The 16,204-nt window shown below is 51.6% G+C and overlaps 1 protein-coding gene across 2 annotated transcripts in view; it reads left to right on the top strand.

Moving 5' to 3' along the window:
* Window positions 1–16,204, top strand: part of KIAA1671 (KIAA1671 ortholog) — a 133,573-nt gene that overhangs the window by 2,232 nt on the left and 115,137 nt on the right. For both annotated transcript variants that reach the window (XM_069497605.1, XM_069497604.1), the window contains exons 2-4: window positions 1,107–1,194; window positions 4,439–7,207; window positions 15,512–15,646. In XM_069497605.1, coding sequence (XP_069353706.1) covers window positions 1,107–1,194; window positions 4,439–7,207; window positions 15,512–15,646 — 2,992 coding nt within the window. The remainder of the gene's footprint in view (window positions 1–1,106; window positions 1,195–4,438; window positions 7,208–15,511; window positions 15,647–16,204) is intronic.

Below are 16,204 nucleotides of genomic sequence, written 5' to 3'. Positions count from 1 at the left end.
CCAGTGGCTCTCAGCACATTAGAATCACCTGGAAAAAATGCCCATGCCTGGGCCCCACCCCTAAAGATTCTGATTCGGTTGGTCTGGGGAGGAGCTCGTAGCTTGGTCGTTTTTAAAAGCTTCCAAGTGGGTCTCTTGTGCAGCCAGGCCTGAGGACCCCTGAGTTAAGGGGGCAGCGAAAGGGGACACCTGTGCCAGGGACCTCACATGCTTCCTCTCACTGTGTCCTCATAGTGCCTGGGAGGGGCCGCGTGATTATCCCCCTCTGACAGATGGGGAAACTGAGGCTCTGAGTTCAGCAACAACACATCACAGCCTCACACCTCCCAGGACACAGACTCCGGGTTGCTAAGCGCGGGTCAAGTTTTAAGTGGTTCAGTTTTTCTCCCTCCCTTTTCTCCAAATCCCCCGGCCCTGAACTAAGCATGCGCTCCATCTTCAGGCATTCACACCAGAGAACTCTTCAGAGATGCAAAGATTCTAGCCCCACTCCCTCTTCCCCTTGCCAGGTGGGGAAACTGAGGCCCAGAGGAGGATAATGACTCGGCTCTGCTCACCCAGAGAGGCAAAGACAGACCCGGCCCCCACACAATCCCTGACAGCCCACTGCGGAGGGGCCGCTGTTGTGGCTGGATTGCTAACAACAACCATTAATTATCTCTCCTGGGGCATCTTCACTCTTCCCTAAACGCCCTCATGTAGCTATTAGGGCCTTGGGTAGCCTCTTATCTGCCCTATAAAAGGGACGGGGAGGTGTTAATTATCCCCATTTTATAGATGAAGAAACAGAGGCTCAGGTGAGGTCACAAGCCCGACCCGAGCTCCCCAGTAAGGAGGCAGAGTAGAGCTGGGACTAGCACCCGTGTCTTCACCCCAGCCTGGGGCTCCTTCCACCCCAGGATGCTGTGTTTAAGGTAGGCTCTCCCCACCGGGCTCTTCTCCTTTGGGCAGCTGGAGAGGAAACGTCCTTCTCAAAGGAAATCAGCCGGTGTGGCTTGGACGCTGCCAAAGCCGATTTCACCCTTGGGCTCCTGAGCTGGTGGTGTGTGGGCTCCGGGGAATCCCAGCTTCTGGCTGCATCCAAGTAACTCGGATCTCTGTACCAGGTTTTCAAGTTCAGCTTCAAGCAGCGAAGTCAAATATGAGAAGTGTGCTGAGCCGAGCGGTGAGCTTCCTAAGGAACCGAGAGGAAAGGTAAGGAGTTGGCTGTGTTTGGCACATCTTGTTTTCCAGTGGCCACTTACACTTACCGGGAAAAGAGCTTCTGTGATCTGCTCGACCCAGGAGAGAATCAGAAAGGTGTCGTGCACAATAAAACATTTCTCTCCTCTAATGTTGGGATTTTTAAAGTCTCTTCTGGCATGGGGGGCTCCAATTCCCCCCTCCCAGGTGTTAAATGCTGTTTGCCAAAGTCATTGTCAGGCATTTAATTTTTTCTTTGCAAAGAGCAGAGGGGCATGGCTTTCTTTTACATAAGAGTGCCTGCTTTAGTGTCTTTGTTAAGACATAAAATTTAGGTTAAAAATGTTAAAAGAAACTCCCTCACTGTGGTTCTTTACCCCTTTCCCTGCTCTGACTTCTGTGGCCACCTAGCCATAGAAAAAAGAGGTACGTGACCAGCAATTAAATTGCTTAAAAAGTATTTTTTTTTATTTCGTCTGTTTAACAAGAGAAAGCTTGGAAAGTAATTGCTAAGTATAACTGGTTTGTGTTTGATGCTTTCTGCAGTCTTAAATTTTTTTTTTTAAAGTTTTATTGAGACACAGCTGGGAGACGGCAAAAGCACGTATTTAAAGCATGCAGGTTGATGGGTTGCCACATACGCGCATACCTGTGAAGCCATCGCCACGGGCGAGAGAACGAACATGCCCATCACATGCAAAAGTTTCCTTCTGCTACTTTGTAATCTTCCCTCCCACCCGCTCCTCCGCAGGCCCCCACAGATCTGCATCCTGTCGCCATAGATTACTTTGCATTTCTAGACTTTAATAGAGATGGAACCAGTCCTCTGGTGTTTCACTCGGAGTAATTAATTTGAGATTCGCCCTGTCCTGGTGTGCATCCGTGGTTCGTTCCTTTTTGTTGCTGACTTGTATTCCAGGGCGTGGGTAGTCCACAGTCGGTTTATCCATTTGCCCTTTTGTGACAGGCGGGATTGTTTCTAGCGTGGGGCCATTACAGATAAAGCTACTGTGAGCATTTGTGCGCAGGGCTTCGTGGGGACCTGGATTTTCTTTTCTCTTGGGTGAACATCTAGGGAGTAGAGTGGCTGGATCCTATGGCGGTTGCATGTTTAATGTTTTCAGAAACTTCTGCGGAATGTAAAAAATAACGCCAGTGCTTGGTTCTAAGCCCGTCTGTGCCCACCTCACAGCGAATCCCCGACGAGGTGGGCTGGCTTTGAATGGGGATGTTCAACACCCTGGGGGTGGCGCTTCCCACCCCCCCAAGTTTTATCCTTGCCGCCTCTGAATCACTTCTTTGAAGTGGTTAGGAGAGGGTTCGGTTTAAGTAATGTCCCTCTGACTTTCATTGAAATACTGTGGCTACAACAACAGCAAGAGCCACACGGGCTGTGTGAAGCAGGAGTTCTGGGGGCTGGGTGGAGGCTGGTGCATTATTTTTTCTGTAAGTTTGTATATGTTTGAAAACCTTCAAGAAAGCAAAAGTTAATAAGTAAACCCTTGCTTTAAATATGAGATTTCATCTCTACAAGTAGACTTTGAGGATGTGTGTTTATTGTGGTAAAATAGATATAACATAAAAGATACCATTTTAAATATTTTTAAAGAATAAAATAATTTTAATTTATAAAACAAGCTATGTTTTTCTATTATTAAATATGTATGGATGTGCTTATATGTGTAACTGATACAAGGAGAAAGGAAGGCTCCTAAAGGTTTATAACCCACTGATAATGTTGTTATCCAGAAAGCAGACCAGTATTTGAATAAGGGAGGAAAAAAAAATTTGAGCTTTGCATTGTTTAGATTCCTTTACAATGAGAACGGATTCAGATATTACTTATGTAAAATTTACATAATAAAATAGAAACAAAGTGTGAAAGCAGTAGGTTTTTAGAATTCTTCAACGGCATTCCGTCATCTAGAGGTAGGGTTTGCAAACTGGCCCTGCCATGTGATAACCGTGTTAAAGTGTGCAATTGAGTGGCGTTAGTACAGGCTCAGTGTTGCGCAACCATCACCACTATCCAGTTCCAGAACTTTCTATCACCCCAAACAGAAACCCTGTATCCAGTCTCTTCCCACCTCCTATTCCCAGCCCCTGGCAACCACTAATCTGTCTCTCTGGATTCACCTGTTCTAGTTCTTCCACAACATGTAGACTTTTGTGTCTGGCTGCTTTCACGTAGCATGATGTTTTCAAAGTTTATCCACGTTGTAGCATGAATCAGTACTTCGTTCCTTTTGATGGCTGGATAATATTCCGTGCATGGCTGTGCACCGTGTGATGTGTGTGTGTTCATCCATCATTGGACATTTGGGTTGTTTCTGCCTTTCGGTGATTATGAATTATGCTGCTATGCACAAGTTGTTGTTTGAACACCAGTTTTTGGTTCTTTTAGGTATATACCCTGCAGGGGAATTGGTGGGTCATATGGCAATTCTATATTTAACTTGTTGAAGTAGACTGATTTCTAACAGAACAAAAGATTTTTAAAAAAATTACTAATATATGCATATTACAAAAATCAAATAGAACTGAAGGGTGTGAGATTAAAGGACGATGTTCCCATCTTCATTCCTTCCTCCCATCCTCACATCCCACTTCTCTTGATCACAGTTTTATTCATATCTTTTCTTTAGAGTGTTTATCTCCGTGTGTCCGTGTATGCGTGTACATACATACATATACAGTTTTTAAAAATAGGATTATCATCTACTGTTCTGTTGTGTGCTTTTCTCCCAGCAAGACAATATTTTGTAAGTGTCCTTAGATGTCCTGACATTAGGATTCACCTCCTCCTGGGGGTGCAAATGCCTGAGCATATTCCATTGTTTGGGTATATCAGAATTTACTCAGCCAGTGTCCTCGTGATGGGCCTTCGGGTTGTTGCTGTGTTCTTTTGCTTTCACAAACAGCGCTGCCTGAACTTTCTTGTTCATGCAGACTTGGGCACACGTGCAAAGAAAGAGTTCTGGAAGAAACTTGGCCGGATAAAAGGAAATGAGTACTATAAAATCGTGATAGGTATGCCACACTGCCCTGCAGTCTCTCACATTTACGTTCCTGCCAACAGTCTCTGAGTGTCCCTTTCCCCACATCCTCACCCACACTGGGTGTGTTCAGTCTTTAAAATTTTATGGTATTTCATTGCTTTAATTATATAAGCAGCCATTTCCATCCCCTCTCCTCTTCCTTTCCATTTTCAATCCTGTAACATTGGATTATTTCTTTTCTTTTTCTTTCTTCTCAGCCAAAGGAAGGGCATGGTTTGGTGGAAGCATCTGCTCCAAGAAGCCCCTGGAAGCCTGGGACGCTCCGGGAGAAGTCCGGGCAGACGGAGCGGAAAGATCGTTCTACCCAAGACCCTGACAACTCTTTCGGTGAGAGCTCGGTGGGAACTCCTGACGTCACTCCAGAAGATGAGGGAAGCTTCCAGACCGTGTGGGCCACGATGTTCGAGCATCACGTGGAGAAACACACTGTGTCTGACCTGACGGGACGCTCTCTCTTAGCCACGTCCCCCGCTGACGTGTCCGACGCACGTGTCCCAGAACCCAGGCCCAGGCCTGAGAAAGGCTCCCGGCTGGGGAGGGACCCGCTGGAAATGACAAACCTCAAGAAAGAGAACTTGAGGGGGTTTGACAGTCCCAAGACAGAGAGATCGGGACAAACCGCTCTTCTGAACGGTGAGCCGAGACAGTATCACACACCTCTCCGGGAAAAATACCCTTTGGGTGAAAAACGCAATAGCAGCCCTTTGCTGAAGCCCTCGGAAAACCCTCGCGCATCCCAGAGGGTCGAGCCCAGGTATGACGTCGTGCACACAGTGAGGGAGCGTGCGCACAGCGAGGCCATCTCAGCGGCGCCAGAGGAGAAAGCGGTGACGCTCCGAAGCGGCAGGTCTCGGCCCTCGCTGAAGGGGAGGCAGCTGTCCCAGGAGGTCACCCCGGCTGACCCACAGTGTGGGCCGGAAGGTCAGGTGGGGTCCGTCCAACGGGCCAGTTTGATCTGGGAAGCTCGAGGGACGACGCAGGAGGCGGCCAGTGGGCCAAAGCTTGATTTTCGAGAGCAGAAGGATGTGACTGGGGGCAATTGCCCGTCGCCCAGGTGGACAGGCGGGCTGGCAGGGAGCTGGTATAAAGCCACCATGGTGGTCAGCGAAGAGCCCTGTGCTCCTGGGGCCGCCTCTGTGAGGTCCGTCAAGGCTGCTGTCTGGGAGGGCCAGCACGAGGGGCCTGGGGGTGCTGGGCACAAGGCGGGAGCGGAAGCGAGGGGTCCCTCCCAGGGGGGCCCCCTGGATCCTCCTTCCAGGGCTAAGGCCGAGCCCCCTGATTCCCGAACACAAGCACATCCAGACACGTTTTCTGGGCAGAAAGGGCCCCTCGCTGCGGCTGCCGGCGACGGGGATCCCAGGCTGGCCCAGGCGCCGGGGCCAGAAGCCAAGATGCGGAAGGCGGGTCCCGACCCGAGGACGGACAGGTGGCGGCGGCGGACTTTACCCCACGACGTGAAATTTGACACATTCAGCTTCCTCACCCCAAAGAGCTCGTCGAAGGTGGAGGAGAGACAGACGGACGATCTGAGCCCCACAGCCAGTGCCTTAAAGAAACCTCCACTGTTCCGCAGCAGGGCGGGGACCCAGGAGGGGGGCCCGGGTGCTTCGCAGGACCGGGCTTTCTCAGTGGCGAAGCAAGGGTCACCCGGGGAACCCAAGGCAACATTTTTTGCAGTCACCTATCAGATTCCCGATACTCAAAAGGCAAAGGGTGTTGTTATGTCAGGGCTTGACAACTTGCTGGAACATTCTAGAAAAACCACTCCACCTCCGTCTCCTCATTCTTTCGCACCCACTTTGATTTCGCTTAACCATGAAGAGCCACTGGAGACGGTGGGCGGGAAAAACTGGACTAAGGGAAGAGAGCGTGAAAATGTAAGCATTTCCAAAAACCTGAAGCCGACAGACTGTCCCTTATTAACTGGGGACAGGATTCTGGAAGCTTCTAGTGAAAAAGTCATCGACGTGGACGCTCTATGGCGCCATCGGGCATCAGAAGATGGCGTTGGTTTTCAGAACGATTGGAAGGGTAGCGGGAGCAAGATGTCCCCCGGCAACGGTGCCCCCAAAACGACCCCGACTTTTAAGAGTCGTCCGAAAGATCTCCTGGTCAGGAGGAGGACCGAGGTGATCAGTGAGACGTTCCCAGGTAAGATGAAAGACGGCTACAGATCCAGCGTTCTGGACATCGACGCCCTGATGGCGGAGTACCAGGAGCTGTCACCCAAAGTCCCCGGCGAGGCTCAGGGACAGAAGGAGAGACGGACTTGGGAGCCCAGCAGCTCGCCTTGGGAGAGGCCAGGCCAGCCGGGCGGGGTGGAACCGAGGAGGGGGAGCCTGAGGGAGGGACCCGAAGCTGAGGGTCTCTGGAAACGAGCCAGCTTTGCCGAAACGAGGCACAACTCCCCTCCCGGCTCAGGCAAGCAGCCGGCAGAGACCCCCGGGGCAGCCCCGAACACCAAATCCAGCCCTCTGTGGGCTCTGCCACACGCGGCTCCTTCGGACACGTATGCAGGGGCCTCTCCCGTCCCCGCAGGCCCCAAGAAAAAAGTCTTGGGAATCGCCGAGGACGACAAAAAGGCCTTTGCCGGTAAACATCATGGTGCAAAGTGTCAGAATTACCTGGCTGAGTCAAAGCCCTTTGGTCGGGAGGATCTGGGCAGTAGGGTCAGAGTGCCACCCAAGTCGCCCCCCGCCGACTGGAAGAAAGGGACCCTGAGGAAATCCATCGAGTGGGGAGAGGAAAGTGTTGTGGCCCAGTGGGGTGACCACCCACGTGACTGTGCAAGGTCGCCGCCGGACGTCAAGAGGGCCTGTTCGGAGAAGGGGCCCCCTGCCGCGATCCGAGAGGGCCTGTCCATCATGCACGAAGCCAGGGAGAGGCGGAGGGACCTCCCTGGGGGGAGTTCGGAGGCCAAAATGGGGCACTGCTGGCGGGAGTCGGGGACTCGAGACGGTCACAAGGTGAGTACACAGGCTCGTTTAACTTTATCAAACGTTGAGTAAGCATGGCGGCCAGGGGTCTCCAACCCAGCTCTTATGTGGGCCACGTGGGCACACACACGAGTGGGCTCAGGCTGGGCGTGAGACTGCAGGGGGCTGCAGGGTCGTGGCCGATAGAGAGCCCATGCCCTTTCTGAAGGGGGCAGCTGGGGTCTGTCTGGCTCTTGACACATGAGAGTGGTGGCCCCGAGATGGCAGACCGTGTGTATCCAAAAGTCGTAAAATCCAGATTTTTATGTGGACCTCCCCTTAGGAAACGGGGGCAGCGTATTGAACTATGCTGTGCAGACAGCCCTGGGCACCAGTTTCACACCCCTGGCCTGGTGTGACGATGATGATGGGTATCCATGATAGCTTTATTGAGCTGCTTCTGTATAGCACTCTATTGTCTCGTGTTCGTTATTATATAAAAGAGGGATCGTCGTGGTTTGGTTCCCGCAGAGGCAGATCGTGGCAGGTAGGCAATTCCAGGAAGACCTGGCCGGGCAGTGGGGCAGTGAGGCAGGGGATACAGCGGCCACTGTGGGCACCGGGGCTCAGTCTCACTGGGGACCCCTGGGAGGCAGCATTGGCCATCTCTCGAGTGGTCCTATCCAAGGAGCAAGGGACCTGGAGTATGTATTTTCCAATTCCTTCTGTCCTTGCCTGGCACTGTTTCTGGGTTACTAACATTCAGATTCTTCTGTCCTGGCTGGCACCATGTTCAGTGGTTGAAAGAAAATCCTCGCACAGCAGGACACCTTTGCCACTGGCACGTGCTTGCATGTTGGGCAGGGTGCTGACAGCGTCTGCTGCGGATTTGCTCATCTTCCTGTACAGATGGGAAAAATGGGGTCTCAGAGAGGTTAAGTAACTTGTCCCAGGGCGCACAGCAGCAGGTGGCAAAGCTAGCGTTTGAACCCAGATCTGATCTAGTTCCCAACAGGTGGCGGGCCACTTTCTAGTAGGCCACTCTGCTGAGGGAAGAACCATGAAGTGGGGAAGGAATCTGAGTCCCAGAGGCCACCTGATCTCTGTGGGGAGGTGGGACCTGTGATCCCGGGCCAGGAAGTGACAGGACGCAGAGTGAGGTGCCGGAGAAGAGGCCCAGGAAGGCGTCCAGGTGTCCGGGAGGAGGTGCTAGCTTGAGCCCAGCCTGGAGGGGTGGACGTGAGTTTGGATGGGCTGATTAGGGGGGCGAGGGCAGCCTCGGCAGGGGCACGGCATGCGCAAAGGTTTGGGGCTGGGAGGCAACATGATGTGCTCTAGGGGCCGCGCGGAAACTGCCTTAGCACCCGCCGTGTGACGCAGCATCAGCAAACCAGGGCCCACGTGCCACCTCTGCCCCTTGCAGACCGAGGGGCTAAAGGCAGGTCCCTCCACCTCCCTGGGCCTGGGCTTCCTCATCTGTGAAAGAGAGCAGAGGTCCAGTCTGGAAGGGGATGCTTTGGGGATGCTGTCGGTCAAGGTCACGTAACGAAGGCTTGCCTAAAGTTGGAAGTGGGTTAGTAGCGGAGTTGGACTTTGAACCCATGTGTCATCCCAAGGGGCCAAGCTCTGTAACCACCACGCTCAGGACCGTGCGGCCTTGGCATCCGAATCTCTGCTCTGCCCCTGGCCCTCGAAGCACGGCCCTCAGGCCGAATGGAGATGAAGCACCCAGCAAGGGCCACCCTGTGTGCTTCTCTGGGAGGCTTTTCCTGTCCCCCGTCTCCAGCCTGTTATTGTGGGAACAGGGGGAGAGGGAAGAGGCCATGGAAATGTAACACCTCATCTGTTTGCCAGCACCTTGCTCAGGGCCTGCTGGCAGTGGGGGAGTCGGGCATCGTGGAGGGGGACGCCAGCGCCCGGCTCTGCCCCCCAGCCTGGCCTTGGACGCCTGCCCGGAGCGCACTGGCCCCAGCAGTGCTGGTTGTCAGGGGATCTGTTTTCTCACCAAGGGACTGGAGAGCCTTGGGCCAGCTTCCCATTCCTCTCTCCTCTCCTGCCCAAAGATCGTTGGGTTTGGATCTTAAAACAAAACAAAACAAAACAACAACAACAAAAACACCCTACCAGTACAGAACTTCAAAATGTTGGTTGTTAAAAATTCAAATCCTACAGGGGCATAGAAAATAAAAGGTGAATGTTTCCCCGGATGCAGCCTCTGTTACACGCTCTGGTGTCCTTTGGGACTTTCCTACCTTCCACGGTCGCTTATCAATCATAGGTATTTATAGTGGTCATGTTTTTCTTATGGCAAAAGTAGTGAATGCTTACGTGAAATTTAAAATATGATAGAAACATACAGTTTAGAAAGAAAATCTCCCCCAGAGGATGAGTCTGGTGCCTAACTTGGGAAACACCTCTCCGGACCCATTAGTGGCTCTCAACCATGGGCGATTTTGCCCATGGGACACATGCGGCGGGGTCTGGAGACATCTCTTGTTGTCACAGCCTGGGAAGAGGCTGCTGCTGGCATCTCCTGGGTGGAAGCCAGGCATGCCACTCAACATCCCACAATGCACAGGGCGGCCTCCGACCCCAGCAAATGATCCCGCCCGGAATGTCCGCAGTCGAGCGGTTGAGGGACCCTGGTTTGGACACAGATATAGATCTAGGTAAATACATGTGGTTTTTACGGAAACATGGCGACATTCTACAGAAAATCTACTTATTTTTTTTTTTACTTAACAGTAATCGTGCATACATAATCACCTTATTTAATGGCTGTAAAGTATTTTATAAGGTGACTGAGCCCAAACATTTTTACCGAGACCCTTGTTGATGGATGTTTGGGTTAATTTGCATTTTTGTGTGTTAGAAGCAGGGCTGCTATAGCATTTTGATGCACATCTTTGCTTCCTTGGGTGAGGGTTTCTTAATTCACAGCCAGTTCTGCTCAAGGATCCCAGGAAGAGTGATTATAATTATAATAATTACAATTAAAGAGACCCCTCCCTTCTTCCCTCTCTCTTTCTTTTTCAGTTGACAAACATTTATTGCAACTTTGTCCCAGGCCCAATGATAGCATTTGATTTGCTTAAATTATTTATTTTAGTTTTAAAAGAGAGACCATTTCACAAGGCTCCCAAAATACTTAAAAGTATAGAATAAAAATTCCCCCAAGACCTACCTTCCGCACATTCCTCTTCATGTGTAATCAAATTTATTCCCTTTTTTTTTTGGGCCAAATTCTTTTAAGGTTTCTTTCTGAAAATACAAGCAAGCAAATTATGAATACGTATTCTTATTTTCGCTTCCCCTTTCTGTAAACAAGAGCATTTTTTTTTTACCAGTGGTTGAAATTTTGGTCGCATATGGGAGCAACACGGGGAATGCTAACAAATGTCAATACCTGGGCAGGGGCAGGGCCTGCCTTTGTCAGTTTTGAAAGCTGCCCGGGGGATTCTTGGGTTGAAGATCTCTGCTGAAGCCACAGATTTTACACCTGTCTGTTTTTCATAAAATGCATCTTCGGGAGCTTTTGGATTCAGCCTACAGAGAACATCCTTGTTCTTTTTGCCCGCACTGTGGATGTAGCACAAATTATTTAACCTTCCCCTGTGGGTGATATTTTTGATCTTGCGCTGTTAAAAACCACGTACGTACATCACCTTGCACATCTGCAGGTATCTCTGTGGGTTAAGCATGGCAGTTGCCTGCGGCGGGGCTATGCCTGTTTGCCCGCGACCTGCCCCAGTGTATCAGACGTCTGGGTGACCCCCTCCCCTCCCCCACTGCCCCGTGAGTGCCCCTCACCTGTCAGTGTGGTTGGGTCTGCTTACTGCTGTTCCAGTGGGGGGGGGGGGGGGCGTGTCTTGTTAGGTATGTGAGACCATTTGTGTTTCTTTTCTGTAACCATTGTGCTTCTGTTACACCTGGTTTTCTTTTGGAACCTTGGTCCATTTCTCATTGATTTCTTAGAGCTCTTTATTAGGAGATGAACCCTTTGCACATGTATGATTTAATTTCTCCCTGGGAACAGCCGGGGACTGCATATCGGGCAGACCTGGAATTAAGCCCTATGTGTGTGTGTGTGACTCTGGGCATTTCAAGAGACCTGTCTTGAGCCTCAGTTTCCTCATCTGTGGGATGGGGCTCCTGCCCACATCATAGACTTGTTGGAGGTTTATCACGAGATGGTGTGTGGTCAAGCCCCTGGCGCAGGGGCTGGCAGGATGAAGTTGGAAGACATCGGAGGGAAGCAGTCCAGCTCTCCGTCTATTTAATACGTTTAATAAATGTCCTGAACCCGTGCCAGGCCCTGTTCTAGGTGCCGGGGCTGCCAGGAGCGACCCAGACGTGGCCCAGCTCACCACTGTCTCAGGCTGTGTGGCAGCCACTGGCCACCTGTGCTTATTTAAATTTAAATTAGTTATTAATAAAATTAAATATGATTAAAAATTCAGTTCCTCAGTCACCCCAGCCACATTCGCGCACTCTGAAACCACAGGTGGCCTGTGGGGACCGTATGGAACATTCAGATACGGAGCATCTGCATTGATCGCGGAACATTCTAACGGACATCACTGGTCTGGGGGGTGGGCAGGGAGGTCTCCAGCCAGTGAGGGAGTGAGATCGTTCCTGCAGAGAGTCGTAAGTCCCGGGGACATAGAAAGAGAGGGTGACAGGGGGCCAGGGAAGGGCTCTCGTGGGGAGGGACCAGAAAGGTGACATCCGAGTGACAGAAGGGACCCAGCCAAGGCCAAGATCTGTGGGGCTGGGGCAGGATGCCCCGAAGTGGGGATTAGCTTGTGCTGTGGACATTCAAGGGACGCCTGGGGGACAGGGATGCGGGACCCCGCTGAGACTGAGAGGTGGGCGGAGTCCAAGCATAGGACAGGCTGAGGGTACCAGGGAGTCCCCAAAGGGCTCTGAGCACCAGGGCCACCATCTGTGTCTCAGAGCACGCCCCTCTGTTGGCTGCCCTCTGCGTGTGGACCGAAGGGACGAGGGTGGAGGCAGGGAGGCCAGCACGGAGGCTGCTGTTGTCCTCAAAGAGGTGGCAGGGTTTGCACCAGGGTAGTGGCCTAAGAGATGGAGAGAGGTGGAGGATCGGTGGCTTGTTTTTTTTCAGTAACAGCTTTATTGAGATATATAATTCATGTCCCGTACAAATCACCCATTTAAAGTGTACAATTCAGAGGCTTTTAGTATATCGATAGAGTTGTGCAACCACTTTCTCTCTCAATACTAGATCACCTTTATCACTCCTAGAAAACCCCTCACCCATTCAGCAGTGACTCTCCATCCCGTCTCATCCTCCAGGCCTGGGCGCCCACTAATCTGCTTTCTGTCTGTGGATTTGCCTGTTTGGGCCATTTCACATAAATGGAATCATGCACCACGTGGGCCTTTGTGGCCGGCAGCTTTCCTATAGCGTCATGTTTTCAGGGTTCATCCACGTCGTAGCGTAGCCCAGGACTGCATTCCTTTCCGTGGCTGAGTTCTGTTCCGTTGCACGGGTGGACCACAGTTCACCTGTCCGTTCACCTGTCGGTAGACATTTAGGTTGTTTCCACTTTTGACAATTGTGAGTAAGGCCGCTGTGAACGTTGATGTACGAGTTTTCGTGTGCATGCGGGTTTTCATTTGTTTGTATAGACACCTAGAAGTGGAGCCGCAGGGTGATGTGAGGACTCTAGGTTTCACTTTTGAGGGGCTGCCAGATTGCCTTCCAGAGCAGCTGCACCACTGGATGTCCCCCCCAGCAGAGCATGAGGATTCGGTTCCTCTGCACCCTCGCCGGCAGTTGTCAGCACCTGTTTGTTTGTTTGTTTGTTTGTTTTGAGGCAGAGTCTCACTCTGTTGCCCGGACTAGAGTGAGTGCTGTGGCGTCAGCCTAGCTCACAGCAACCTCAAACTCCTGGGCTCAAGTGATCCTTCTGCCTCAGCCTCCCGAGTAGCTGGGACTACAGGCATGCGCCACCATGCCCGGCTAATTTTTTCTATATAGATTTTTAGGTGTCCAAATGATTTCTTTCTATTTTTAGTAGAGACAGGGTCTCACTCTTGCTCAGGCTGGTCTCGAACTCCTGACCCCGAGCGATCCACCCGCTTTGGCCTCCCAGAGTGCTAGGATTACAGGCGTGAGCCACCGCGCCCGGCCAGCACCTGTGTTTTTGACTGTGGCAGTCCCAGTGGGTTAGGCGTGAAGCGGTATCTCATTGTGGTTTCAATTTACATTTCCCTGAGGGTTACTGATGTTGAACGTCTTTTCATGTGCTTATTGGCCATTTGTATACCTTTTCTGGAAGAATACCTATTCAGATCCTTTCTCTACTTTTAATTGGGTCGTTTGTCTTTATTATTGAATAGTCATTATTCTTTATGTTACTATATCCTAGATATAAGTGCCATATCAGACATACACTTTGCAGGAATTTTCTCGCGATCCATGGATTGTCCTTTCACTTTCTTACAGGTGCCCTTTAAAGCACAAACGTTTTTTATTCTGATGAAGTTCATTTTATCAATTTTTCTTTTGTTGCTTTTGCTTTTGGGATCATACCTAAGAAACCGTTGCCTAATCCAAGGTCATGAAGATTTACGCCTATATTTTCTTCTAAGAGTTTTCTAGTTTTAGCTCTTATATTTAGGTCTTTGATCTATTTTGAGTTGATTTTGGTACAGGATGTGAGGTTTGAAGCTTTTTTTTTTTTTTTTTTTTTTGAAACAGGGTCTTGCTGTATTGCCCGGGCTAGAGTGGATCATAGCTCACTGCAACCTCAAACTCCTGGGCTTAAGAGATCCTCCTGCCTCAGCCTCCCGAGTAGCTGGGACTACAGGGGTGTGCCACCACACCTGGCTGATTGTTTTGTATTTTTTGTGGAGATGAGGTCTCACTCTTGCTCGAGCTGGTCTCGAACTCCTGGGCTCAAGCGATCCTCCCGCCTTGGCCTCCCAGAGTGCTAGGATTACAGGTGTGGGCCACTGCTCCTGGCCTTGCAGCATGTTTTGAAGGCAGAGTCTCAGCATTGTTGATGGGGTGGAGAGACAGGGGAGAATGGCACGTGATCCCCGGGGGACTTGGCCTGCTCAGCCGGGGGATCGGCAAGTCATGGCAGGAGCAGTTTTGGGGAGGAGGAATGGAGAAGCCTGTTTTGTGCACGTGTTTCTGAGAGGAGTGTGAGCTGCCGAGTGGAGATGCTGAGTGGACAGTGGGGCCTAGGAGTCTGGAGTCCCAACACTGAGAGTCAGAATGGGCAGTCGTCTGGGTGTAGACAGGATTTATTTGAAGCCGCGGGGGCTGTGAAGAGAGATCCCAGAGGGAGTGATGTAGCTGCAGAAGAAAAGGCTTTGTGGCTGGCCTGGGACGTTGGGGAGGCTGATAAGGAACAGCCAGGGACGTAGGAGGAAAACCAGAGGGTCCCACAGGCCTTCAGAACAGAGGCCATGAGGGAAGGGATCAAGAATCCAGCCTCACTCGTCCTGATGCTGTGTGTTCTTAAGCAGGTGCTGCCCCTCTCTGGGCCTTCCTTTCCTTGTCTGTGCAGGGAGAGTGTGGGGGCATGTAAAATGCAAATTCTGGAGTCCTGTATCTACTGGCCTGTGACTGTTTCCCCTGTATATAGCAGAGTTGGTGAAACACCAAGATTCAGACAGATGTACTAGGGGTGCCGTCCTGTTCACGCGCCCTGTCTGTGCGTATCTGTGCGTGTGTGCGTGTGTGCCTGTGTGTTCGGTTGCATGGAGACAAGATTAAAATCAGGTTACCAAGAGTCACCCCTGGCAGAGTGAGGCCGGCTAGCATGTGTGGAGCGCTCCCCGCATGCATGCCAGGATGGCGGGGTCCGGCGGCGGCAGGCGGGGAACCTGCGGCCTTGGGGCCACATGTGGCCTTCTGGATCCTTGACTGCAGCCTTTTGACTGAAAGCAAATTTTACAGAGCAAATCCTTTCACTCAAAGGGTGCAGCAGAGAAAGGTGAAGTTTTTCTTGCCTCCTTCGGTGCTTAAGAAAGAACAGTCTTGAAACCAGCAGGTCCGGGGGTTCCCCGCCCAGCACTTTCCCTGTGCTGTGCCACCAACCCTAGAACCTGGGGACTGTTATCACTGTTCCTTTCCCAGATGGCTGAGGCTCAGAGAGGTTAAGGCTCTCACCTGAGGTCACACAGCTATTAAATGGCTGCGGCTGGGCCACTTGAACCCAGAGCTGCTGCCCCCACGTGTTACCTCCCATCTCTAGGAGTTTAATTTTCTTCTTTGTCCTTCTTGGTACAGAATGGACGCTCTCGGTGTGATGCATTTTTACTGTAAGTGAGAAAGCCACCACTGAAGCTCTTTTTTTGCGTTCTGTGTCTCAGGTGCCACCTCGGGACCTGGAGAGGGAGGATGTCCTCCGGGAGAGCGAGCACCCGCCCCGGCACGTGAGCCCCGTGGCCTTGGGCCCCCGAAGAAGCCACAGCTTCTCTAAGGACAGGAGGAGCGGGCCCTTTGTGGTGAGTGACTCCGCATGGCCGGAGAGGAGCTCGCGGGTGGCTCTGGTCGCCGGGCGCCACTGGGAATGTGGCCGTGTGGAGAGTCAGGTTGGCCCAGGGGCCTGAGGGCGCTGAGGGCCGGCAGGTGACAATTGTCTGGGAATGTGGCGTCGCCTGACTAGCCGTGCGGTGGCTCTCGATGTGGAGGGTGTTTGGTGGCTCTGGGGCCAGGCCTGCCCTCCTCCCGGCTTTCCAGCCCAACATGGAGAGGTGGCCCCAGCTGCCTGGCATGGAGTGGGTAAGAGAACATGAGCTGGTGTCTGAAAGTCCTGGGTTCGAATTCCGGCACTGTGTCCTGTCAGCCTCTTTGAGATGTTGAGCAATTTACTTAATTTCGCCATACTTCTGTTTCTTCATCTGGAAAACAGGATTTTTTTTGTTTTTTTTAATTCATAAGATTCAGGGTCTTGCTGTCACCCAGGCTGGAGTGTAGTGACACAATCAAAGTTCAATGCAACCTCAGACTCCTGGGTTCCAATGATCCTCCCGCCTTAGCCTCCCAAAGCACTGGGACTACAG

The sequence above is a fragment of the Eulemur rufifrons genome, chromosome 21 (assembly GCF_041146395.1).
Source record: "Eulemur rufifrons isolate Redbay chromosome 21, OSU_ERuf_1, whole genome shotgun sequence".
Taxonomy (NCBI): domain Eukaryota; kingdom Metazoa; phylum Chordata; class Mammalia; order Primates; family Lemuridae; genus Eulemur; species Eulemur rufifrons.
Note: the sequence above shows the minus strand (reverse complement) of the source record. Positions and strands in the feature narration are given on the sequence as shown.